The 27,513-nt window shown below is 39.1% G+C and overlaps 1 protein-coding gene across 1 annotated transcript in view; it reads left to right on the top strand.

Moving 5' to 3' along the window:
• eml5 (EMAP like 5) overlaps positions 1-27,513 on the top strand; it is a 104,326-nt gene that overhangs the window by 36,657 nt on the left and 40,156 nt on the right. The window contains exons 3-13 of the mRNA XM_079633622.1: positions 1,454-1,552; positions 2,507-2,575; positions 11,848-12,033; positions 13,259-13,394; positions 13,825-14,026; positions 16,028-16,165; positions 17,590-17,846; positions 20,916-21,128; positions 21,221-21,388; positions 24,423-24,529; positions 26,572-26,690. Of these exons, the coding sequence (XP_079489748.1) occupies positions 1,454-1,552; positions 2,507-2,575; positions 11,848-12,033; positions 13,259-13,394; positions 13,825-14,026; positions 16,028-16,165; positions 17,590-17,846; positions 20,916-21,128; positions 21,221-21,388; positions 24,423-24,529; positions 26,572-26,690 (1,694 nt within the window). The remainder of the gene's footprint in view (positions 1-1,453; positions 1,553-2,506; positions 2,576-11,847; positions 12,034-13,258; positions 13,395-13,824; positions 14,027-16,027; positions 16,166-17,589; positions 17,847-20,915; positions 21,129-21,220; positions 21,389-24,422; positions 24,530-26,571; positions 26,691-27,513) is intronic.

The raw sequence follows: 27,513 nt of genomic DNA on the forward strand, positions 1-27,513 counted from the left end.
TATTCTTGTTGAATTACAATGATTATTAAAACTGTATAGTTAGTTATCATTATAGTTATCGTACTTGGTGTGAACAAGCTGTAAGACATTTTAGGCTAACAGAGGTAATGATGACATTTGATCAGCATGTGATCTAAGAAACTCTCCCAAAACCTTCCATAAAGCCAATCGATCGCAAAATAGACTACTTTGATTGACAATCTGGCCACAAGCACATTTCGGCCTTTGTTTAATAAACAATTTACAGCAGGCATAGCCAACCTTGCTTCAGGAGGGCTTCCTACCTGTAGAGTTCAGTTCCTGCTCCAAATCCTCTGCTTGCAGTGTTTAAAGGGGTGGTTGATTATGATTTCACTTTTCTAACTTTAGTTAGTGTGTAATGTTGCTGTTTGAGCATAAACAACATCTGCAAAGTTAAAACGCTCAAAGTTCAAAGCAAAGGGAGATACTTTCTTTTAAAGAAATTGCATTTTAAGGACTACAACAAACGACTGTTAGGGACTACACGACATTCCTCCCGGTTAGTGACATCACAAAACTAGAATTTGCATAAACCCCGCCCCCGGAACACGGTTTATAGATTATCATGACAGAGTATGCTGATCAATGACTAGAAGATAACTACACATAAGCTACATAAATTCACCAACTAACCATTCAGACATGTCCTGTTGCTTCTAGACTTCTTCTTGAGTCTCTCCATCATTGTCCGACTTCAGTTTGAACATAAAAGGCTAAACGTTTTTAAAATGTTCAGTGCATGTCTGTCTGTGTGAGTGCAAGCTGTTGTAGCTCCGCCCCCTGTGCCGGGAGCAGCAGCTCATTTGCATTTAAAGGAACAGACAAAAACGGTGTGTTTTTGCTCACCCTCAAAGAGTGACAATTTTAACATGCTATATAAAAATATCTGTGGGGTATTTTGAGCTAAAACTTCACATACACACCCGGTGGGGATAAATGTATCCCCCCCTCAAAGTGATCATAGTGCTACTACACTACTGGCGAGACGGATCACAATACTTATCACGGATCCGTGGTTTGATTAAAGTCAATTTTATTTTAAAATGATTACTCACTCACTCTTGAGTGTCTGGCGTGAGTGATTTCAATGTTAAGTCAATGTAAAGAGGCGTTTACGCGCGTCTAGAGGTCCTGCGGCGCGGTGTTTAGCGCGGTGCGGTAGACGCGAGCCTCATTTACGCGTCCAGTTTGCGCGAATAAGGCGAATTGCTAACACAGATAATGTCTTTTCTATTGTCTGTCTTTATCTTTTTACAATTCCTGCAAATGCAGTGATGAAGTTTATGTTCTCATGATTTATTTTTATGAATAAAAATGTTTCAAAACATCCCCCCCCTCTGTTTTTTTCACAAATCGCACCCTGAGTATTGATATTGATTTCGCCATCTTTTTATAGTTATCCTATTATATATTTTCTGTGTTGTCTTCACAGTGTTTGGTGTCTGTGGGCTTGGACTCTAAAAACACAATCTGTGTGTGGGACTGGAGACGGGGGAAAGTTCTGGCTGCTGCTCCTGGTCACACAGACCGGGTAAGAGCTCAAACACACGCACATCATTTGACACAGTAGACAGGCAGTGTAATGTTTCTTTTGTCCTCTCAATTTCTAGCAGCCTTTCTTCAGTCATTTAGTTACATTCAGGCTGCACTGAGTAAGTCATATGTTACGCTCAGCTGATCCATGTCTACTTATAGGAATACAATGCCTATCACAGCATTCCTGTTCAAGTTGAATAGGAAGCTGCTTTCATTGTGTTGCTGAGGAGTTAATTACCTCCACCATCCCCAGCTCCTCCTCTGGGCCGCAGTCAGGATTTAGCCTCTGACATTCCCTAATGTCATTGTCTTCAAGAACATGATTGCAGATATCATTAATGTTGCTTCGGTTCTGTTCACCGGGGGTTATATCTCTGCGCTCCCTGCTCTTATCCATGCAAGGCTATTGCTAATCCAAACTGTAAACTAATTGGAAGTGGACCTGATAGAATTAATTTAATTTTACATAAATTAACACTGCAACAAATTATAGTACATACTTGGGGCCAAAACACACATTTGCACACTTCTTTCCTGATTTCTCTGATTCTGTAATACAAAAATAGTTCAAACAGATTAAATAATACTTTTCTATAAAGTACGTGTGTGTTGTAACCATGAGTCCAGCTGACTTCAACCTACGTCAGAATGATCATAATTATGAAACAGGTGCACATGAACCAAATTAATATTGTGAAATATTACAATTTGAAGTGAATGCATTCTATTTTAACTTTTAATTTATTCTTGTGATGCGATTACTCCAGTCGTCAGTGTCACATGATCCTTCAGAATAGTAGTGCACCATCATGTTATTATTACGATTTACAAACCTGCAAGTTGTAATTTTAAAAGTGCTTGAAGGCAGCATAACACTTTTCATATACTTCAGAAAATACATTCTAATATAATACATCATTCTGTACTTTTCTTTTTCTGTTTCATAAAGATATTTGACATATCATGGGACCTGTATCAGCAAAGCAAGCTTGTGAGTTGTGGAGTCAAACATATCAAGGTACTACTATTCTCTTTTTGCATTCTCCTTTTTCCTATTCTCCTCTCTTTTTGGCTTCAGATAGGTTTATATTGAAATACTCTTGTACTTGTGAAAGTCAATGTGAATGGCTGTTTGCAGCCCACTCTAGTTTCATAATATCTTTCTGAGTGAAACAGGATATTCAGTGAGATATGCATACCAGGATGGAGACAGAGTGTGCTAAAACAATGCCATTTGCTATTTGGAATGGATATTAGTTAACATTAAGCATTAGCCTTCGTTTCAGTTGAAGAGCAAGTTATTACAGTACATTTGATTAATGATTAAGCGCTTTTTTCTTTGGAGTTATTTGCTCCAATTAATTATTTAAAGTGCAACCAGGAATGTGTATTAAGAGAAAATAGTAAATTTTGACTTTAGCTTTAATTTCTCAGAAGGTATTCAATAGTAAACACAGTTTTCATTGTCACTCATAAACACAAAGCTCTTAAAGCAGAACTGGGACAAACTGGAAGTCCTTTTAACCAACCTCTTCATGTCTGCAGTTTTGAGAAGAACATCAGCATCCCTTCAGAAGTGTTAGTAGAAGAAGGGGGTCAGGACTCGTTCAAAAACACTTTTCTAGCACAGCTTGATGAAAGAAATTGTGGGATACCTTTTCAGCTACCTTTCAATTGTTGATTCATGCTGTTGAAGTTCAGTTCTACTGACCTGATGAAGTCCAGTTCTACTGACCTGATTGCAATCTCCCTCAATCTTTACTGTTAGATGGTTCAAATGGGTTCTGCGAGTGTTCCACTGTTGTGTCATATAAACATTGAACAATGCACAGAACCCATAAAATATAATAAACGGTACCTTGTATAATTAATTGTAGAAATAAATGTACCTTGATTGATTTTTGTGGAAGCTCAAACATCCCATGCTTCAAGCAAGCACGGTTGAGCTTCCATAAGAACCAGTGAGGTTTGTTTCTCGCACGTCAAGAAAGTACAGTTCATGTTTCAATGCATTCTCCTGCCTTAGAATTTGTCCATAAGCAGATATATACAAAGTTATGTCATGAACCTCTAGATGGCGCAGGCTATTGGGTCCTTAAAGGTACATTGTGTAGTTTTTTAAGTATTTTATTAGCTAAAATCAATCTCTTTATTCATAAATATGTCCTGTAAAATTACCTCTGCCAATGATCCGACTTATCCTCGTACGCGAAGAATTTCTTATCTTTATTTACATTGGACTGGTAAGTCCATGGAGGCTTCCATGTCGTTACGCCATCTTGAAAAACTATAATAACAAAGAGGGAGAAAAAAGCCTTAGGCTACCTCAACGCGTTTCCACAATGCGTTTTCATTCAGAGATGTTGTCATAACTTCTTGGTACATAACGGCTACCGTAGTTGCAACATGTATTTGAAAAAGCGAGGCGCTAGAGGGCACTATTCGTTTGAATGCAAAATACAATTTCACCACTAGATGGGAGAAATTCCTACACGGTGTTAGCCTGGTTCTACCAGACTCTCGTACATTTCATTTGTACAGAGAGCCTGGCCTCTCTCCATTGAAAAGCGTTAACTTCCTTGTAGGCGGGTCCTCTGTTGAAGTTTAAAACTATTGGATCTGCCCAGAGCCACTCAGGATCTGCCATAACCAATCGCTAACGTCTGTTCATGACGTATGTCATGCGCCTGAACCGGCCGTAAACACGTATCCGAATGATCAGAGGATTGTGTTTAGAATAAGATGTCTGTCAACGAGAGCTGCAGGTTTTGTTCTTCGAATTTAAGAATTCACGGAACAATTACAAATTCTAAATGTATATTTATGGGCGTCAGTTTGGTTTGAAATATGCTGGGTACAGTCAGTGACGCATTCTTTTTTTTTTTTTTTCTTTCGCGCAGGTCATGTTTTGAAAGACGATGTCCTGTAGCTTACTAATGTAAATAAATAAAACTTTATATAAACAATGTCCGACTCGTTTTATGAAGAAAAAAACCTTAAGTTTTCAAAAAGCATTAGACATATGACCCACTATTCTGCTTCATAAGTACCATGTTGACAATATGACATGGCGTGGTTTCATTTACCTAAACAATGATTACCAAATTTCTCTCTCATATTGCTCCTCATAACCACTGAAAACGGTTAAAAAAATCTAACCCAAATTCAAATTATTTTGGCTGTTATCTGACATTATTAAGCGTTTCTACTTCACATTTTCAGCAGGGCAGCGGAGCGGCTGTGGGTTGAGTCCCCACGGTTCTCATGCCGCGTGCCCAACCACCCCTCCCTTCAAACGTATCCCAATGTTACAGTTGTTGCAGTGTTATGAACAGAGAAGTGTGTACCCAGTGCAGCAGCAGAACGACTAAATTGAGCTCGAGGTTAAAAAAAATAAAAAAAAGTGGTGGGTACAAAATGACTCATGACGAAACCTGGTGGGTACGCGTCCCCACCGAAATCGACGCCTATGTTTGACACTAAGGACAGTGATAATGTATTCAGTCAACTGTCGAAGCTGGGTCTAATCATTAACAATACGCCACGGCGCTCGGTTCGGATCTGCCGCAAATGCTGTGTAGTGATCAGTGTTTGCGTGCATCTTTCTCCGCTGCCATTACTAAACTACTACTCAAACTAATGGACGGCATCAACGTCATCGTTCTCAGACACTCCCTCTGTTCGCTGATTGGACCGGTGAAATTTTGATTTCAGAAAACCAAAGAATACACCACAATCCCAGACCTAGTACTGAAGGAAAATTAAAATTGAGCGGAAGTACGTAGGAGGGCGGAGCCAGGCTAACACAGTGTACCTTTAACTCAATCTGCTTGCAATCACTATATTCTCTGTATGGCACAGCTGATTGGATCCTGCTGTATCAGTAGCCAAATGAGCTTGTGTGCTCAACCTTCAAATACTTGGTTAGCATTTGCTGTAGCAGTTTGCAGCACGCTTTCAGAAACCCTCCACCTTCTCCAGCTCCACCTGTATAGATGTGTTACAGGTAATTCATGTACGCTATGTTGTACAGCAACAGCATTTCTTACACGCTCACCACAGCGTGTCGTGTATGTATTGTAGTAGCAAGTCCCGTACTTGCTAACAGTCTAATAACAGCAGTAGATCTATTCCGCCAAGACCAAATGTATCAACATTGTCATAGAACTTCATTTTTATAATTTCCCCATTAAATCAGTAAAATATTGCACAATACATACCTTACATAAAAAAAAGAGTCTCTTTCTCTTTCATCATTTAGCATGAAGCTTTGGCCTTATAGCTCCTGTCATGAGGTAATCCCCAATCCTCATGGGCTATACCTTTTAATCCTTATTTCTGTCTCTCTCTATCTTTCTCTTTACTGCTCTCTCACGACTCTCCTCAGATCACTGGGCATCCCCTATATCTCTTGCTGTGTCAGTATTTTTCTCTTACTATATCCCACATTCTCTCATATAAGCCACCTCTAGTTTGAATGGTGTAGCAGTTGTTCCACATAATTCCTGAGTCTTTACCCCCTCAACCATATGACATCTGCTCCCCAGGCCCGCGCTCACTCAGCGATTATGCACTCAATGCATGGCAGAGATTTAGCGCACTGTAATCCCCCGTTTCGCTCTCTCTTTCTCTCTCTCTCTTTGAGAGAGCCCTAGAGAAACTGAAACTCTGGTGCCAGATGAAAAGCAACATTTTGTGTGGTTCTATAATTTATTCAAAGAAAGCTAAAGATAGTTCTTCATTTAAGAAACTGGACTTAATCTACGTATTACACACATACATATTAACTGAAATTAAACCTCATAAGTGACTGATTTGGAACACTCCACCATTAGCGGTTCTGACACACATGGGGCCCTATTTTAACGATCTGAAACACAAGTGTCAAAGTGCAAAGCGCAAGTAACTTTGTGGGCGGATCCCGGCGCTGTTGCTATTTTCCCGGCGGGATAAATGACTCTTGCGCCCGACGCAAATCTAAAAGGGGTTGGTCTGAAGTAGCTTCATTATTCATAGGTGTGGTTTGGGCGTAACGTGAAATAAACCAATCAGAGCGTCCTCTCACATTCCCTTTAAGAGCAGACGCTTGTTCCATGGCGGATTGCTATTATAACGGCGGATTTGCCGGCGCACTCCAGGAGCGGTTCACAGCCGAGGAGGCCAACGTTCTCGTCAGGGCCGTAAAACACAGAGAAGTGACATTGGGGATGATGGGAGAAACACACCCAAATTAGCTTCGGTTAAACAGGCGTATAATTTGGGTAGTAAATGTGTAGCCTAATCTAGATTTTTTATTTTTTTTAATCTAGATAGATCTTTTTCACATCTTCATGGACACAACAATGATTTCCCTCGTGTGTTAATATTTTTCCTTGTAATAATGTATGATTTGCAAAAATGAAAACTGCTGCATCTGTTTATATTAGAGAATCAAAGTGGATGCGCGTTAACATTATGGCCAAGCACGCGCCCTTAAAATACCATATCACTAACGCGCAACGCGCCACTGTCTTTAGACTGTTTTTTTCCTGGTCAATGGCGCAATTGCTTTCTAAAACTGGAAAATAGCACCATGGAAGTTTTGCGCCGGAACACGCTCCTCTTTGCGCTGAACCGCCCCCGCGAGCGCAAGTTCATTTCCTAATTTACCGACGTGCGTCTGTGGAGGGAAAAGTCCGCTGTGCGCGGGTGCAAAATAGGAATGATACATGCGTCGGTGTTCAAAGTCAATTGCGCTGGGTGCCAGATAGGGCCCATGGTGCTTTATGTGAGCTCAGGCATCCCACAACAGAACATACCTAAAAAATGTATTATTTAATTACGATTTAGACAATAAAACAATTAAAATAGTACAATTAACTCTTTATTTTACAATTAACAACACTTCCCCGCCATTGACGGAAATTCTGTCTTTCTGTGAAAAAAATCTGGCTTTCTGTGTTTTACTGTTACACGGTAGGGGGCGCTATTACGCATCTTCTGAAAGAGTACAGCATCTCTGGATCAAAACACATGTGAAGAAGAAGCAGAAACAAGCGATAGCAAACGTAAGCAGAAGCATATGTAAAAAAACGTGATCACCAAATTTAAACAGCATATAAATAAAAACTGTCTAACTGTCGACCAGGACGAGCTGTAGGACTGTGCTAGCATTAGGGGTGTTGATGGACTTGATCTACTCCATCTATGTTTTGATCATCGTTGTGAATCCAATCCAGACATTGTCTTTGACAAAAACACGGTTTTCTCAGCTTTTTGCTCAAAATGTTGCTTTTTTTTAATGAAACTTGCCCACATTCAAATATTGATCAAAAAAGAATGCATGAAACTAGAAAAAACAGGGTTTTTGTTTAAAAGCAGAGGGTCTGTTCTTTCTTTTGATATATTGCATCTTCACATATTCATACAACAAAATATTCTGGGGGCCTTAAAACTTTTGTGAAAATGTTAAAAAATGCTGGTGCTTACGGTGACCCAGAATTTAAACAAACTTTAAAAAGCAAACATAAGTTCATAACACAATGAAACCAAGCCAAACAACACAACGAAATCAAGCCACAACACAACGAAATCAAGCCACAACACAATGGAAAGCCACAACACAATGAAATCAAGCCACAACACAACGAAATCCAGCCACAACACAACAAAATCCAGCCACAACACAACAAAATCAAGCCACAACACAATGAAATCAAGCCACAACACAACAAAATTAAGCTACAACACAATGAAATCAAGCTACAACACAATGAAATCAAGCCAAACAACACAATGAAATCAAGCCACAACACAATGAAATCAAGCCACAACACAACAAAATCAAGCTACAACACAACGAAATCCAGCCACAACACAACAAAATCAAGCCACAACACAATGAAATCAAGCCAAACAACACAATGAAATAAAGCCACAACACAATGAAATAATGCCACAACACAATGAAATCGAGCTACAACACAACGGAAATGCTCCCTCTTGAAGCTTTGTAAAGTTAGATTTCCTTGCCACCATTCTATACAGTCGGCAGTCTTACAAAGATATCAATACCGCGGTTAGTTTTAACATATGTAACCATTGTATATCGGCATGAAATATTCATTCAAAATCACCTACGTGCATTATAGCTGCATATTTATACTCGAGAATGCTTTGATGCGTTACCACCGCGCATGATGCCTAAGGGACCGTCTGCCAATTCCACCAAGTGGTTAAAACATATAATTTGTATTAATTAAAATGTCTTTTAACATTAAAAAACAGACATGTTCAAATTCCAAAACTTGATTTTATGCTTATGGGATACGCACCCCTGTTTGATTCACTAAAAAGACTCAAATGAAGGTATAAATTAAACCTTCATTTGAGTCTTTTTTGTGTTTTCAGAATCAAACATTACTGGTTCTGATTAATTTTTTTTATTTATCAGTGGATCTACTCAATTATTAAGCAAGCACAACAATTTTACTAGGAGCATTACAATCTAGCAACGCACCTGCTGACTACAATGTGGCACACAACTATTTGAAATGTTTATTGTTGCAAAATGGCTTTTTTTGCTAAATTGTTTCGCTAAATTCTCGTATACTGTGCAAAACTCAGTAAACGGTAGCTTGTATATTTTATTCCGACCATAGCCATTGCGCCTGCATGGGTTTGAGCTTTTGACAAATTTCCTGAGTTTTTTTTCAGACCCTCCAGGCTGTTCTCAATCCACTTAACTGCATATATAGTGCAATGCGTCTCATGATGATCCTGTACGGTTTGACTAGAGCAAACTAAGGCAGCCTGTTCAAAGAATCCCACTCACTGCCTCCCACCTCACACAACATAATCACAGCCTCGCCCACAGGGTCCAACAAAATCACCATATTTACAACGGGGCCATCACAACAGTGGTTTAGAAATCAGATATGTGACAGAAGCCGCACACCATACAATTAGACTGTAACTAGATTAAGGTATAGTGGGCCACCCTGGACAAATGATCCTTTTTCCTTCTCGCAGAATGCTAATTATAGCTGTCTTGGTGACTTTAAGGCTGTTTGATTAGTCTAGATGTGCTGGATTCAGGGTGGTTTGCACACACGAGCAGGAGGTGGCTGTCCCCGTAGAGCGGAAAGACGGGGAGGACGTGCCTCAGGATGAAGACAGTCTGCCTCTAATGGAGTCTTGGCAGATGAATAGCACTGACTCATTTTGATTATATTAAAGCTTTACCAGAGCACAGACCTGCAGAAACAGTGGAGTCTGTGAATCTCCCTGACGTAATGAAGCCTGGCTGTCTGGAACCGCACCGTCTGCCCCAGTGCAAGGCTGCTAATGGGCCAGTGACTGTTTTTTCATCTTTTCATTTTCTTTCAGTCAGCTTTTTTGCCAGATGGACTTACTTTCATTGAAAACCCTGCTAAATTTATAGATATGAAAAAAAAGAAAGAAAAAAAAACTTGCCAGAAATTCACAGTAAAAAATGCAGTTACACATTTTTAGTCTTCGTGATATTGGCACTTCACAACTTTGGTATTTTTTTTTTACCGTAAATATTAACTGACCTTTCTTAAGAAAATGTGTGATTATATATATATTTTTTTAATGTGCACTTGTAGTGTACTTCAAATCTTAATTATATATATATAAACTGTTCTTGCGAATAATTTATAATTATAATAAAATAAAAACCCCGAACCCCCCTAAGTTACCTAACTACCCAGCCTGGTGTTTTTACAACAAACGCCCCTGCCTGCAGCACTGTATAGCACAGAAAATAAACACATTGTTGTGCTCTGTACTGTCTTTGATTGTGTGTCGTAACAATGAATCATTCTTTCGGATATGAAATTTATATTTAATTGACTTATCGGTAAGCCCCACCCTCCTTAGTTACTGTTGCTATCTCAGACAAACAATGGGAAACCTGTGCCCCACTAGAGCTTTATGTCTAGCAACACCCCTGGCCCCGCCCACAACATTTGAGGTCCGGAAGTCCGGTCTGGACTTGATCCGTTGTGGAGCAACTATGCTCGAACCAGAGCTGTTTGGACCAATCAAATTGTCAGGGCGGGCTTTATACGATGATGGACAGATGGTCAACAGTAACATAATCATCCACTTCAGCAAAAAGATTGCGTTAGCAGCACCGTGTCTTTGGTATAGTCTCCCTTTACACATTAAATCCTGTGATTCCATCGAGTGTTTTAAATATATGTTGAAGACCCATCTCTTCTCTGCTGCTTTTAACTGTTCTTAGCTGTGGTTTTATTTAGTGTTTTGTTTTATGGTGTGTTTGTCTATATGTTTTGTACGGTTGGGTCTGTAAAGCATTTTGGTCAACTCGTGTTGTTTTTAAACTTGCTTTAGAAATGATTGATTGATTGATTGATTGATTGATTGATTGATTGATTGATTGATTGATTGAACATAGAGCGCTTGGGTTGAATTTGTTTACAACGAAGATGGCTGCCGCTGGAGAATTGAGATGTGTAGATTCCGCCATCGCGTCTGTTATAGAAGATATCGACAGCACATTCATTTTAAAAGAGGAACAGAGAACCGCGATCAAGGCATTCAACATACGTCACTTACTCCGTTGCTCTGATTGGTTGTAGGTCTATCCAATTGAGTGCAGAGGCATTTTCTTTCCTGGTTCGGTTGAAACACGCCCCATAATCACAGCCCAATGGAGCAGTATCAGACTCATATTCTGACTAGAATCTGAGTATGACGACGTAAGGCTACACTTTGAGGGTAAAGAACCTAAAAAATGGTTGTTATGACATGTCAGAGTACATTTCATTTTGCACTAGACCGCTGAGGACGAGGTTGAAGTCACACACAGAATTGACCCTGCCATTCTCTTAATCAGGATCATGTGACCTCATGAAGTAGCGCTCCGAAGTGTCACACACATGCACACACAGCTGGATCCGAGTCAATGAGACAATTATTATGCGCTGGCTGTGGGAGCTTTCCGTGTTTGTTCTGAACCGAGATCGTGTCTTTGCATTTTAATGATGTGTTTAAGGAGAGTAAGCATTAGTATGTTTGTGAGCTTGCGTGTGAGTGTTCTCAACGTTTTATTTAGCTCGTGAATAGAAGTGCAAATTTAGCTGGAAACAGCGATCGTCATGCTATGCAAATCTTTGAATTCCAAAATAAACCAAAGAGTCTTATGATTCATGTTTCAGACCTCAACTCTGTGCAATAGCAAGTGCTACTATAATATAAGCCCAAGTGTGTTTATGAAATTCACGCATTGTTCATTCAGTAACGACTCTCCCTTGCCCTCAGTTTTGGAGTCTGTGTGGGAACGCTCTGACCCCTAAGCGTGGCATGTTTGGGAAGACTGGAGACCTTCAGACTATCCTCTGTCTGGCCTGTGCAAGGGACGAGATCACATATTCAGGTGCCTTGAATGGAGACATCTACGTCTGGAAGGGAATCAATTTAATCCGGACAGTTCAAGGGGCTCATGGGGTAAGTGAGGGAGGTCCCAGCATCCCCAGAATGCCCTCTGTCCTCCTGAGTGACTTGGGTCTGCTTACACTGATTTATCAACTGAATTTGGCCTATAAAATGGTTAGCCTGGCATAACAGTTTTGTGATGGATGTTCCAAGATGATATAGCTTTTGATACTCCATGGTCTATGCAAATTATTACTGTTAATTATTCATTTCTACGAATTCCAATTTCCAATTAACCAATAATATTTTTGTAGTTAAAATGCTAAGAGAATAAACAGGAAAGGCATTTTTTCACAGTGTATTTTTACAATATAATATAACATAATTTTATTATATTATATAAATATTATTAAATATTAATTACATTACATTGCGAGTACTATTTTTATTTTCAAGGTCCACTTATAATATTAATATGTCAGGTAATATATATACATTTTAAAATGTAAAATTAATTAAACTAATATTGCTAAACATATTTAATATATTTATTTATGTTGCTTAATTACTTTATTTTATGAAATATGTGGTCACACTTCAGATTAGGGTCCAATTCTCTCTATTAACTAAATATTAACTAGGATTTTTTCTCTCAATAAACTCCTAATTAGGTCATTGTTAAGTTTAATTATTTGGTAGATTTAAGAGATGCAGAATAAGCCATTAATATGTGCTTTATAAGTAATAAAAAACAGCCAATGAGCTATTAATATGCATGCTAATAAGCAACTATTTAACAGTGAGAATTGGACCCTAAACTAAAGTGTTACCAAATATATTTTATTTATAAGTTTTCAATATTTTTCACATATTATTGTTTATTATTTCGGTGTTTAGGAATAATTGGCTGTATTCTACTTCCTCATTAACTCATAATTGGCATTGTTGATGTGTAAATGTGGGTGGTCGTCGTTTGAATTTGTTTTCTGATGAAATCCAAATACTGTGGCTTACATACAACTTTTTTTTTTTTAACTGTAAAGGAAGTTTTGAGTTCTACTAGTTACAGTATTTAAATATAACGCAATTGATTGTTTCATTTACAAACAACGAGAACAGTTAGTTTTCTCACGGTTTGACCCCTTTAAGATCGGCAAATGTTCTTCAAGTATACTTTATTTGACCCTTAGTTCTGTCACCGCAGTGAAAGTTTGAGACTTCAGATTCTCTAATTGTTTGAGTTGTCAGAGACGTTCAGCCTCTCAAAGCCGGTGTGTGTGTGTGTGTGTGTGTGTAGTCTGGTATTTTCAGCATGAATGCGTGTGAAGAAGGCTTTGCCACTGGAGGCAGGGATGGCTGCATCCGGTTATGGGACCTGAACTTCAAACCCATCACCGTCATTGACCTCAGGGAAACAGACCAGGGATATAAGGGTGAGTCAGAGCCTCTACAAACTCCCAGGATGCATTACTCTACACTGACATTTATTTAGTTTAATCCATTAAGTTGCCACTTTACTTTTGTTGTTAAATTCTCAGGATCCCACAATGCAAAAGTCCTTTGTCTCTAACAGAGCTCTATCTCTTTTCTTCTTTTACTTTCTTTTTCTATGACTCATCAGTAGCTAGAGGTGAAAATTCAAGAGGTGCGTTGTAGTGGTCAGTGTTGTTTATGCAGGCTGTGTTATATCCACTGTTTGTCACCGATCCCAGATGTCTATATGTATTACCAAGCACCCAAGCACCCTCTCCATTCTTGACGGTCTACAGTGTACATCGTTCAGTATGTTTCAGGATCATGTCTGTTTACATCCACGATTACCTTCATTCCCATTCTTACTGGTTTTGTAATGGATCTGTGCAGGCCTGTCAGTGCGTAGCGTGTGCTGGAGAGGGGATCACATACTGGTGGGCACGCAGGACAGTGAGATTTTTGAGGTGGTGGTGCATGATCGCACCAAACCCTTCCTCATCATGCAGGGTCACTGTGAGGGCGAGCTGTGGGCCCTCGCCGTTCATCCCACCAAACCCCTCGCCATGACCGGCAGCGACGACCGCTCTGTTCGGTAAGAGCTGAAAACAAATCTGAATCCCTCTATTGGAAAGATAAATCATTAGCTGTGTAATTCATTTATAATCAATAGTTGTTTTTTTTAAGATGACAATGAGATTAAATTGAGAACAAACTTTTTCTTAAAGAGATCCCTTGTGAAAAAGAAGTCCATACTTTCAAAAAAAGTACTTATTATGGAAATAATATACTTTAAAATAATATACTTAAGTGTGAACCTGTTTACACCTGATATTAAGATGCGTTTTGGTCGCTCGGATCACAAGTAGACGAGGGAGACACATTCCCGTTTACACCTGGTGTTTTAGTCCATCTCTTTTCTCCACTTTCAACCATTTCTTCGAGGGGAGGGTCTATTGGCTGGTAGATGTCTGGGCTTTTTCAGATCTTGTTATCTAATGGAAGAAATAAGCTCACGCAATTTACATATGAACTCGATCGGAGACGACGGGAAAAACATACGGAGAAAAACATTTCATTTCTGCTCTGACCGTCGCAAGATCACACCGAACACTGTGAGTGTGTGTTAGAAATCAGGAATGGTGTGAGAACATTGTGCTTTGTTAGTTTTTTGTCTTCAAATCGAACGTGCGTATCCCGTACGCATTAGTTCAGTAGGCGGAGAGTAGACGGTCTTTTGTGGCGGTTCGAACACATTCGATAACATGAGCGTTTACACTAAGAAAGCAATCCGGTCGAATGCGTTTTCAACTACCTCTGGAAATAGTCGAAAGTGGACAAGCTCAAAACATTTTAGACCCCGTTTACACCGGTATTTAGCGTCGTCCACTTGTGATCCGATCGACCAAAACGCATCTTAATACCAGGTGTAAACTGGGCCTGAATGTAATGTTTTAATTGCACATAATTGCATTAGATGAAAATGTATTATAGTTTGGATTTAAGTAAATCTTTATTTGTAATGTCCTAATTTCTTCAATTGTTTTTAAAATATGATTAGTGCACTACTGAATGTACTGACAAGCATTTATTGTAAACTAATAGAAACTTTGTAATTTCTATTGCAACTTGTATGTCATAATTTAAATATGTTTGTAATTACAAATTTGGGTAACACTATATTTTACAGTGTCCTTGTTACATATGTTACATGTACTTACTAAATTATGCATAATTACATGCAACTGACCCTCAACCAAACCCTAATCCTACCCTAACCCTGTAGTAAGTACATGTAGTTGCTTAATATTACTCAGTACTTAAATATATAATGTAATACGTGTTGTATTATAATTTAATATAATATATAACGTGTTCATATAAAGTGTAACCCAAATTTGTAATGGTAAAGTTGCAATTTAGTACATTTAAAATATATTAACCTTAAATGTAATATTGAATAGCACACAGTTAAAATTACAATCAAGTACTTTACATGTGCTTTTGTATGTTAGTCAACACACAATAAGTGTACGGCTTTAAAGCGCAACAAAAGATTATTAAAAGTGCACTTTTTAAAAGGATAATTAATTGTGTTAAGAAACATAGTCATGAAAACGACAATGAGCTGACGCTGCGTTCACACCATTACCACCTTAATTTGGAAAAGATGGAAACCTGTGACGTTATACTCGGAACGGTTCGTGACTCAAATGTATGCGTTTCAATGGCAACACTATCGACGCTGAATATCTTCAGCAGTCAGGTGGTACAGGTCAGTGCTCTTTCAGTCGTTTATGTTCATTATTGTTGTAATGTTATGTGCTTTGAGACATGAGGTAGTTTAACGCCGTCTCTTCTTTTTCATGAGGGATTACTTGTGTAATTCTGTTTGGTGGTGCTAGTGGTACAGAAAATATACAGTAATTGATATTACACGCTTCATGTCTCCTGAGCTATAATGGGACCTCTGAACAAATACAGTTTTCCTCAGATTAGATGAAGTCTATTAAGAACATAACATTTAATGTTCAATGCACTAATTTGTGTATCTCTATGGGTCGTTACTTCCTCTTTTGCTCTTTTTGAATCGGAGGATCTGGAGTCTCGTAGATCATGCGCTAATAGCACGCTGCAACATGGAGGAGCCGATACGCTGTGCTGCTGTTAGTACAGACGGGATCCACCTCTCTCTGGGCATGAAAGATGGATCCTTTACAGTGCTAAGAGTCAGGTAAAAGCACTCGGGCAAAACAGCTTAGAGCAGGGACACTCAAAAGAAATTGTGGCTAACCACAAGCTTATCAAAACTGCTTTACAACTTATGAATATTCATGTGGTGCGACCAACATGCAGAAAAAAAAAGTTTTTAACAGGAAATGAACCCCATGCAAGTTTCAAGGTCAATAAGGCTATTCAAATATCACATAAATTGACCTATTAATGACAAGGCAAGGTTAGTTTGTAAAATGTAATCTGATGCGACTCAACAAAAATGTTATGATTTTTATGAATTATGTATTTATGAGGGGCGGCAGTGGCTCAGTGGTTCATGTAGGTTGTCTACAAAACAAAAGGTTTAATAAATAATTTATATTATATATATATATATATATATATATATATATGTTATATTATTTTTTCTTCTTTTTTTTTTTTCTTACCTTGAAACGTTTATTTTTTATAAAAACATTTTTTAATAATGAGGTTATTTTCAAAACGCATGTATTCAAGATTTAAATCTATTTTTTTGCTTGATGGTTACACCACATGAAACAAATAAAAAATGCCATTAAAACCATGAATACAAAGAATACATTTCTAAGAACTTGGAAGTTGTTGGAACTTTTAAACTAAACTTTTTAAAATGATTCTTCATTTTCTTTAGACAGACATCTACAATTAAAAAGTTCAGGGTTAGTTTTTTTTATGTTTTGAAAGAAGTCTCTTCTGCTCACCAAGGCTGCTTTTGTTTGATCGAAAATACAGTAAAAACAGTAATATTGTGAAATATTATTACGATTAAAAATAATGGTTTTCTATTTTGATATATTGTAAAATGTAATTTATTCCTGTGATACAAAGCTGAATTTTCAGCATCATTACTCCAGTCTTCAGTGTCACATGTCCTTCATAAATCATACTAATATGCTGATTTGTTGCTAAAGCTGATTAATATTTTTGTAGAAAACGTGATGCATGTTGTCATGATTATTTGATGAATAGAAAGCTCAAAAGAACAGCATTAAAAAAAAGAGATATTTTGTTACGTGATGAGTGTCTTTACTGTTACATCCTTGCTAAATAAAAATATGTATTTAAAAAATCTAGGTAGATAGTGTATATCATTGACCCATTTGCATGTTTAATTTCACTTTGACTACATTTTTTAGAAAATGAAAAGGTCTTTCCATAAACAGGTACTTACTATTGTGATGAAGGACACTATGATGTTTTCTAAGCTGTAACTGTTTCCTACTGCACAAGCTAGTCAAGTATCCACCAAAATCAAATATGTATTACTATTACCAGATCATTTTATTTTCTGGCCCCTGGTCATTCATCATTTTCTCAAAGTGGCCCCTGAGCTGTACAATTTGAGTATATAAGTAGCAACCTAAAATATGCAAATCGGTTAAAACTGTACTAATTTTGCAGGGACATGACGGAGGTGGTCCACATTAAGGACCGTAAAGAGGCCATCCACGAACTGAAGTACTCCCCTGACGGAGCGCACCTAGCCGTGGGCTCTAACGATAACTCGGTGGACATCTATGGCGTTGTGCAGCGCTACAAGAAGGTGGGCGAATGCGTGGGCTCCAGTAGCTTCATCACACACATGGATTGGTCCACTGACAGCAAGTATCTACAGACCAATGATGGCAACGGCCGGCGGCTCTTCTACAGGATGCCCAGTAAGAGCTCGGTGCCATCTTGGAAATGCAAAGTTCTGTCATGAAACTCTATATGGCGCAAGCTAATGGGTCCTTAACTCAATTTGCTTGCAATCACATCATTATCTATAGGGCACAGCTGATTGGATCCTGCTGTATCCGTAGCCAATGAGCTTGCGTGCTCAACCTTCAAATTCTTGGTTGGCATTTTTTTAGCAGTTGCAGCGCACTTTCAGAAACTTTCTCCACCTTCCCCAGCTCCACCTGTATAGATCTGCTATGGGTAATTAATGTACGCTATATTGTACAACAGCAGCATGTCTAACTTACTCACAGCAGCGTGTCGGGTTTGCAGGGCTTGACATTCACTTTTTTGATCACCAGCCAATGCGATTAGTGGTTTTCCAAAGTTACTAGCCACTTAGCATTTTCACTGCCCACAATTTTGACATCAATACCATAGGAAAAACCACCATATTGTTAAAGTTGTATGGGATCAAATTGATACAATTGTTATGTTATCTTAGATATATTAGGCGGCTGTCACTTTAAAAACTGACACAATGATCAATTATACTGTTAGTACTGAGACACGCACTTAGAGTGCCCTATCATACAGCTGGCGCAATGCAGCGCCAGGCGCAATACAAGTGTTTTCTGCTAGTTTCAGCCCGACGCAGTTATCATTTTCATGTACTGCGCCACATTGGTTAAATAGCAAATGCATTTGGGCCTATGTGTGCGCCCATGGGCGTGCTGGTCTGAAAACGAGGTGTCTTCAGGCGCATTGTTGGCGCGTTGCTATTTTGAGGCTAAACCTGGTCTAAAGTCAATGGCGCAGTATTTTTATTTAAAGAGCGCGTTAGTAATGTGCGCCTATAGGCGGGTCCACAACGCGCGTATACACTCTGCTTATTACACACACATTCTGCTTATTACACATGGACACGCAGCAGCACACAAACTAGGCAGAAATTTAAAATTAAAGGATTACAATGTAAAAGATTATATATTGTGTACATAAAGATATGGTGGAATCCGGCTTGTCCTGTAGATGGTCTGCTTGCGTGCTTTAACCTCACACACGAGCAGATCCGTTTGCGCTCTGGAGACGTGTTCAGTCTTTTCACTTGCGAATTTAGTTTTAGACCATGCTTTGCGTGCGCGACCATTTTTCCTGCCGTTAAATTAGCAAAAGTGGATTTGGACTCGCCCTAAGTGCACTTGCGCCGTGAGCTTTAGACCATGCACTTAGGTCGTTAAAATAGGGCCCTGTGTGTGAGCACAAAATATGTGGGAATGGGTAAAATTATGCGCAATAAACTCAATACCACGCTGAAATCTAAGCCTTGTAACACCAACAATATTCAGCCGGAGCAAATAATACAAGTGAGTGACAGGAGAAGCTCGCAGCTGGTATCTCGTATCTATTCTGCAGGAAATTAGTATTGGAAGCGTTTTAGATATATTTTAATATCGATATGTATCGAAAAAATTCTATTTTTTACAACACTTTTGACAAAAATTAATATATTTTATATAAATTTCAACCCGCCGTGGTGGCTAGTAGGAGTGACTGCGTGGCACGCCATGCTGAAATCCACCCACATTTGCCGGGTTAACGGGTGTTAATGTCAAGCCCTGTATGTATTTATTGGCAGTAGCAAGTCCCGTACTTGCTAACAGTATAACAGCAGCAGCGTAGCAGATCTGTTCCGCCAACACCAAATATATCAACATCGTCATATCCATTACCATGTCAAACACTCAGGGCCGGATTAACCATTAGGGCAATTGCCCAGGGGCCCAGGACATCTAAGGGGCCCTGGGCACCGTCAAATATTATGTCAAATATTATGATTAAAATGTCTCCACGATCTGCTTTTGAAGAAATATCGTAGGATCGTGCATTCTATCAGTTTGCAGTTCTGGCGCCTCCGTCTCAACATACTGTAGCCTACAGCGCGACGTATATTCACATGAAATGCAGAGGAACGGGACACTGTAGTTTATAAAAATGAATTATTTGCATGTGCTTTAAAGCCTTGCCGGTTAAACATGTCATTCGCTGCTGATGCGCTATTCTAACGAGCGCTTTTCTGAGCGCAATAACGTTACACCCCGACGCGCACATGCACTAAAAGCCTTTATAACAGCGCCTTACTGGACTAAGTTATCTTTCGAGTCTTATTGCTCTAATACTGTCAAATAAACACATGGCTTACATAAACAAAGTTGGTTATGTCTAAAGTGAAAGAACAGTAGAAAAAAATAAGAAACAAATCTGCTTGTCAAATGCATGTATGTTAGACTCGTTGCGCGCAGATCTTAAAGAGACAGTAGCCCTAATAGTAAACATGCTGCCGCTTGTCCTTAAAGGGATAGTTACCCAAAAATAAAAATAATGTCATTATTTACTCACTCACTCTAATGTTGTTCCATACCTGTATTAATTTCTTTCTTGTGCTGAACACAAAATAAGATATTTTGAGGAGTGTGGCTAACCGGGCGGTTGCTGGTCCCCATTGACTATACCATAGTAGGAAAAAAAACTATTATGGAAGTCTCTGGGGTACATCAACTGTTTGGTTACCCACATTCCTCCAAATAACTTTTATTTTCAACAGAAGAGGGAGACTTATTTGGGTTTGAAACGGCTTGAGAGAGTAGGCTAAATGATGACAATTAACAATGTCCCTGTTAATAAAACAACAAAATACAAAGAGTAAATCCCTCACTCTTGACTGAGAACTTTAATAGTAGCTTTAATAAGAATCAATGTACAATTTATACAGTGAAGTCTATGTTGTGTTTTATTTTCATATTTCATGACTTTCTTCCATGCTGTTAAATACACATACTGTAGCTGAAAAAATAAAGAACTGTTTATTTCATTTGTATATTAAGTTGGGGGGGGGGGGGGGGGGGGGGGGGGGGTCCTACAAGTCATTGTGCCCAGGGGCCTCTGAACTCTTAATCCGGCCCTGCAAACACTCAAGAGTTGTCATGACAGAATTATGTTTTCTTCAATATTTAAGTCTCAATTTGGATCATCTAATCTTGACTGGCTATGCTTTTGACTGTGTTTAGGTGGCAAGGAAGTGACCAACAGAGAAGAACTGAAGCTTGTCCAGTGGTCTTCATGGACTTGTGTCCTCGGGCCAGAGGTGAATGGGATCTGGCCTAAATACTCAGATATCAATGACATCAACTCTGTAGATGCCAACTTCAGTAGTCAAGTTTTAGTTACAGCGGATGATTATGGATTAGTTAAATTATTTCGGTACCCGTGTGTAAGAAAAGGTGGGTCCTCTTTTTCCAGTTTGTGTGATTTTTGGTTTCTGACTTTTATTACATTGTTGTGCTCACACAGTGTATGTGATTTTCATTTCTAGGTGCGAAGTTTAAAAAATATTTAGGACACTCAGCACACATAACCAATATCAGATGGTCACATGATTATCAGTGGGTGATTACTATTGGTGGAGCCGATCACTCAGTGTTCCAGTGGAAGTTTGTCCCCGAAAGGAAGTCAAAAGAAACTCTTCATATTGCTCCTCAAGGTATGAGACACAATTTATTTTGCATACCTGGCTTTTTGACAAGCTTACCCTGGTGAAAAATAAATATACCAAGATGTATTTGAAATATTTACATATTTATGGACTCAATATACATATCCTGCAATTGTACTTTTGGTATACTGCTAAATTGGAACAACTAATTTTATACTTAATGCACTTTAGTTACTCGGAAGTAGTGCTGAAGTCCAACTAAAGATATACTTATTATTAATAAGTATATTTGGTTGTGCTATAATGGAACTATTGCAGGTATACTTTAGGTACACTTTAAATATCTTATATTTATACTTACAAATTGTGATATTAAAATACATTTTAGGCTTAATATTAAGAAATGTGCACTGTGCAATAAAGAAGTACTCCAAATAAAGTTTAATTATAATATTTATTTCAGTAAGTCTCAAGTGATATGTCAGTAAATATGTTTATGGCATGTACTATATTTAGTATGAAATAAATCTTAAATACGTTTTGGTATAGGTATTTTTCACTAGGGTAACTAGCATTATTAAAGGGGTGGTTGAGGATGATTTCACTTTTCTAACTTTAGTTAGTGTGTAATGTTGCTGTTTGAGCATAAACAACATCTGCAAAGTTACAACGCTCAAAGTTCAAAGCAAAGGAAGATATTTGCTTTTAAAGAAAAGGACTACAACAAACGGCTGGTAGGGACTACACGACATTCTGTCACAGTGTCTGGTTTGTGTGTCCCTGGGTAACCACTAGAGGTCCTCTTCCCCCACGGTGTCCTACACGTGTTAACTACATTTCCCATCATCCTGTTCTGTCACTCATTGTTTCATTGCACACAGCTGTCTTCTGTCACCTTGTTAGTGTTTGTGTATATATACTAGAGGATGGATACCCGACCCGAGCCCGACGGGACCCGCCGGTACCCGACGGGCCGGGCCGGGTTCGGACAGATATTTAGAAATGATGTTCGGGTTCGGGTCGGGCTCGGTCACATCAGCGCGATAAGGCATTGAACATTTTAAATTTAAAACAGCTTATTATGTAGGTAGCCGATGTGCCTGATGCTTTCACTTGATGCAAACGTTTGTTTTTGTGATTAAAATACATGTAAAATATTACCATAATATCCGTCTTCCTGTGTGCGGACATTTGTTTATGTAGCCGTGACAACGAAACACATGCATAATGTGCGCGCGCCAGGTGTTAAGAGCGCTTGTTGCTCCGCGCGCTGATGCGCTTGTCCTGTTGACATTTCCGATTGCCTTCCTACAGTTGCTTAATAAAAGCGGGCTTTCCACACAAACAAACGTACAATTGTCATTAGTATGAGAAAAAAATGGGATTTTAACTGCCGGTCTCGGGTCGGGCTCGAACATAAATATCTTTATGCCTGTCGGGCTCGGGTCGGGTTCGGTTACTGCTCTGTCGGACGCGGGCCGGGCTCGGACTGAAAAATTCGGCCCGATCCGCACTCTAATATATACCCTGTCTGTTCTAGTGTTTGTTACGGAGTCCTTGTATGTGTCACAACACTTCGTGAGGTCTGTCTTCTCGTCTTGTTTCTTGTTTTGGATTGCTTGTATGATTTTTGACCCTTGCCTGGACTGGATTTACGGATTACCCATTAAATACTGCTATTGGATCGTACCTTCTCCCGTGTGTGTATCGTGACACATTCCTCCCGGGTTAGTGACATCACCAACCCTAAAATGTACATAAACCTCGCCCCCAGGAACGCAGTCCATGTTGAGAAGAGGAAAAGTTGTTGTATAGATCCTGTTGTAGATTACCATGACAGAATATCCTAATTGAAGATAGTTAACTCCACATCAGCAACATAAATTCATCAACTAACCATTCAGAGACGTCCTGTTGCTTCTACATGTTGTCACTTCTTCTTGAGTCTCTCCATCTTTGTCTGACTCCGTTTTAACATTAAATACAGAACAGTTTCTGTCATTTTAGTGTGTGTGCGTGAGGTAATCGCAGCTGCTAACACACGCGAGCTCTTGAAACCCCGCCCTCTGCAGCAGCTCATTTGCATTTAAAGGGCCAGACACAAAATGGTGCGTTTTTGCAAACCCTCAAAAAGTGACAACTTTAACATGCTTTATAAAAATATCTGTGGGGTATTTTGTGCTAAAACTTCACACACACACTCTGGGGACATTAGATATTTATTTTACATCTTGTGAAAAGGGCATTTTACCACCCCTTTAAAGATGACTTTTAATCTCTTGAATTATGTAGAAGAAATAAATTAATGTCGATGCGATGGCTGTACTTCTGAAACATGTGCTAGATTATATAAGCAAAGCACCTTGAATGAATGAATGAATGAATGAATGAATGAGGCATTTATATAGTGCTTTTCATATGTACTACTGTACACCCAAAGCACTTTACAGTCATGTCGGAGACTCTCCTCGACCACCACCAGTGTGCAGCATCCACTGGGACGATGCGACGGTAGCCACAGTGCAACGGCGCCAGTGCGCTCACCACACACCAGATACAGGTGGAGAGAGAGTGATAGAGCCAATTCAATGGATGGGGATTATTAGGAGGCCATGATTGGCAAGGGCCATTGGAGGGAATGTGGCCAGGACACCAGGGTTACACCCCTACTCTTTACGAGTAGTGTCATGGGATTTTTAATGACCACAGAGAGTCACGACCTCGGTTTTACGTCTCATCCAAAGGACGACCTTTACTAATGCAAATTGGGTCTACTTTTTTTGTGTCTTTTTTCGTTGCATGTTGCTGCTCAGTCTACCATGTCGCTCGCTGTTCATTTTCCTAATGGTTTTCTCACTGCTCACGTTGGCACTTCTGTTTATTAGCCATCAGCAGTTTTCTTAGTGATAAATCTATAAAGGGGAGGGGCAGCACTTAGGAATGACTAATAAGCTACTCAGGGTTTCTCGGGAGATCATGATAAATGGAATCGTTGCTAATTTGTTAATTCATTCATTTGTTTTACTTGATTGGGATGCATAATCATTGCAGGAGGTGTAATTTTGCCCTCTCCATCTTACAGAGACGTTAGTAGACTCACATAGTGAGGAATCCGACTCGGATCAGTCAGACGTGCCTGAGATGGACTCTGAAATCGAACAGGAAACACAACATACTTACCGACGACAGGTTTGTGATGACATTGGTAAAAAAGTAATTGTTTTAAACACACTGGACCCTATCTTGCACCCAGCGCAAATGACTTTGTACGCCGACGCATGTATCATTCCCATTTTGCACCCGCGCACAGCGGACTTTTCCCTTCACAGACACAGCGAAAAGAGGAGGCGTGTTCCGGGCGCAAACGTTTCCTGCTGCTATTTTGCAGTTTCAGAAAACAATTCTGTGTGGCGCCGCGCGTTATTCAGATTAGAGGTCTTCAGGTGAACCCGTTGACCCGTTGACCCGGGACCCGACCCGGGACCCGTACGGGTTCGGGTCTATATTTTAAATGATCAGCCGGGTCCGGGTCGGGTCGAATCTATTACTTCGGGTCCCGGGTCTGTTTAACATTGTGTGTAATACCCGTGCGAGTCATCAAATCGCAAAAATGCGTCTTGTCACACTCATATTTAATATATTTTAAATCAGTAACATAATCTGAGGTGAACTGTCACATGAATGTTTACTTTGACACTCAAAATAAATTGCGTTAAAAAGCATATTTTAGGTTGATCCATCCAGCTAGCGCGCATTTGCAGTCAAGCGCGTGTCATGTTTCTATGGCAACCAGTTACCAGAGGCAGAGCTTCAGTGAGGGACAGCCAAACCGCGCTTTAGATTTTACAATGTCAATTAATCGTTTTGTTCAATCTTAAAGTTTTAGTGGTCAGATTCAGACTCGATGATGCAGAGCAGAGAGCACGGAGATGATAAATAACGTCAGCGCAGCGGCCATGGCACTGAACGAGCAATCGTTATTATAGTTCAAAAAGGCAAACAGCCAAAAGTTATTGTGCGAGTTAGCAGCTAACTCGTTTAATTTGTCATCCGTCACCGTGAGTCCGTGACATCATGTGGACTTTTGAAGCTGAAATAACAAGGATTAAGCTTGGACTTGGTGGAATAACGAGAGGAATAACATGGATAACTTTCTTGTCGGAGCCGAAGGATTGTAATGCATCACAGCCAGTCAGGTAACGTAACGTTACAAGGAAAGGATGGAGAGACTACTAACGTTACGCTGCTACGGCTCCTTAAATTAGGTAAGACAAAAAGTTGTAATTTTTCGCAACAGGTTTATTGACTTGTAATAGCAGTTTAAGGTGGAAAATGTGACAATCGGGTCCAGTCGGGTCTGTGTCTTCCCGGCAGTTTCGGGTCCAGCTTACAAAAATAATCGACGGGTCCAGGTAGGGTCTTGTTAGGCATTTATCGGGTCTGCACGGGTCCGGGTCCAGCTTTTGAAATAATAGTCGGGTCCGGGTCGGTTCGGTGTAGCAAATTACGGGTCCCTTCCGGTTCGGGTAAGAATTTTTGGACCCGTGAAGACCTCTAATTCAGATGCTATTTTAAGGACGCATGCTTGGCCATTATGTAGCGTGTGCACAACGCGCATACACTTTGCTTCTCTCATCTACACAGACGCAGCAGTATATATTTTTGCAAACCATACATAATTACAAGGAAAATTTTACCAGACGAGGGAAATCCATGAAGATGTGAAAAAAATTGGCATAAAAATAGGCATAAATCTATATTACACATTTACCCAAATTATTCAGGCTAATTGTTGTAATGATGGATCAAACCTGTTTGATCAATAGTGGCAAGACACACAGGTATATAAGGACATCTGACAAAGTTGGTTGTCCGTCAAGAACCAGGAAACAAAATTGTCTGGCAAATCCGCCGTTATTATAGCAATCCGCCATGGAACAAGCGCGCCTGCTCTTAAAGGGAATGTGAGATGACGCTCTAATTGGTTTATTGCCCGTTACGTCCAAACCACACCGTCAGGCGCAAGAGTCATTTATCCCGCCGATATAGTTGCAACAGCGCCCGAGATCCGCCCACAAAGTTACGTGCGTTTGATACTTGCGTTTCAGATCGTTAAAATAGGGCCCAGTGTATGCTGATCAAAACCTGACAGCAGATCCTTTCTCTCATGGGTCCTGTTAAATTCCCTCCTCAGTTCTGTGTGTGCTTTATGATGAAAATGTGTTGTTCAGGTTTACAAAGAAGATCTACCTCAGCTTAAAGAGCAGTGTAAGGAGAAGCATCGTGCCATGGCCATGAAGAAGAGGGAAAGAGCTCCAGCCAGTGGAATGAGGTTGCACTTTATTCATGGGTAAGTGCTTCAGTCAACGTGGCTTGTTGTTTGAGGAGCTCTCAAAAGTACTGAACGGATGGAAAATCAATCATTACTATTCAAAGTTTACAAAGTTCATAAACATTATTAGTAGTAAACCATTTGTACACAAACCAGCTGCCATGTTACAAACGGTCTGACCACTATGATCTGCTTTTTCCTGCAAGGAATTACTTTTTGTTAGGCATTATTATAACAAGAAGTTACAATATTTGTATACAATATAATATACTGTGTTATAATTGATAAAATGTAATATAATATAGTCATTTTATTAATTAAAAACAATATTACATATTCTATCATTTATTTATTTATTTTTGTTTCTGTCATAATAATTAATAATGAATAATTTCAGATAATAAAAAAATAATTTCAGTATTAATAAAATATTAATATTTTTTTTTTCAAGCATTTCCTTATATTTTGTATATTTACTCTTGATCATCTTTTTTTCCGTTCTATTTTATTATAAAGTTAGACAAATTATAGAAAGTTAGAAAAATCCTAGTTATAAAGTTTTGACTTTTATGTACCACCAAAATTTGTAAAAATTACAGAAAGTAAAATTCATAGCAAATATAACACATGATATTTGTTAAAAAAAAAAAAAAAAAATTGCATAGAGCATTTTCTGCATTCGATTAAATTTGCTCCATTTTATTGGGAGCGATTTTTTTCTAATAGGACACATGTCTCCAGTGTAGAGGTCTCCATTTAGCTTTCATAATTTAGTTATTCACCTGCAAATCTGCAACAAGGTTTATCCAGCTAAAAACAAAACAAAAGTTTGCCACAGCTC

The sequence above is a fragment of the Phoxinus phoxinus genome (assembly GCF_949152265.1).
Source record: "Phoxinus phoxinus genome assembly, chromosome: 13".
Classification (NCBI taxonomy): domain Eukaryota; kingdom Metazoa; phylum Chordata; class Actinopteri; order Cypriniformes; family Leuciscidae; genus Phoxinus; species Phoxinus phoxinus.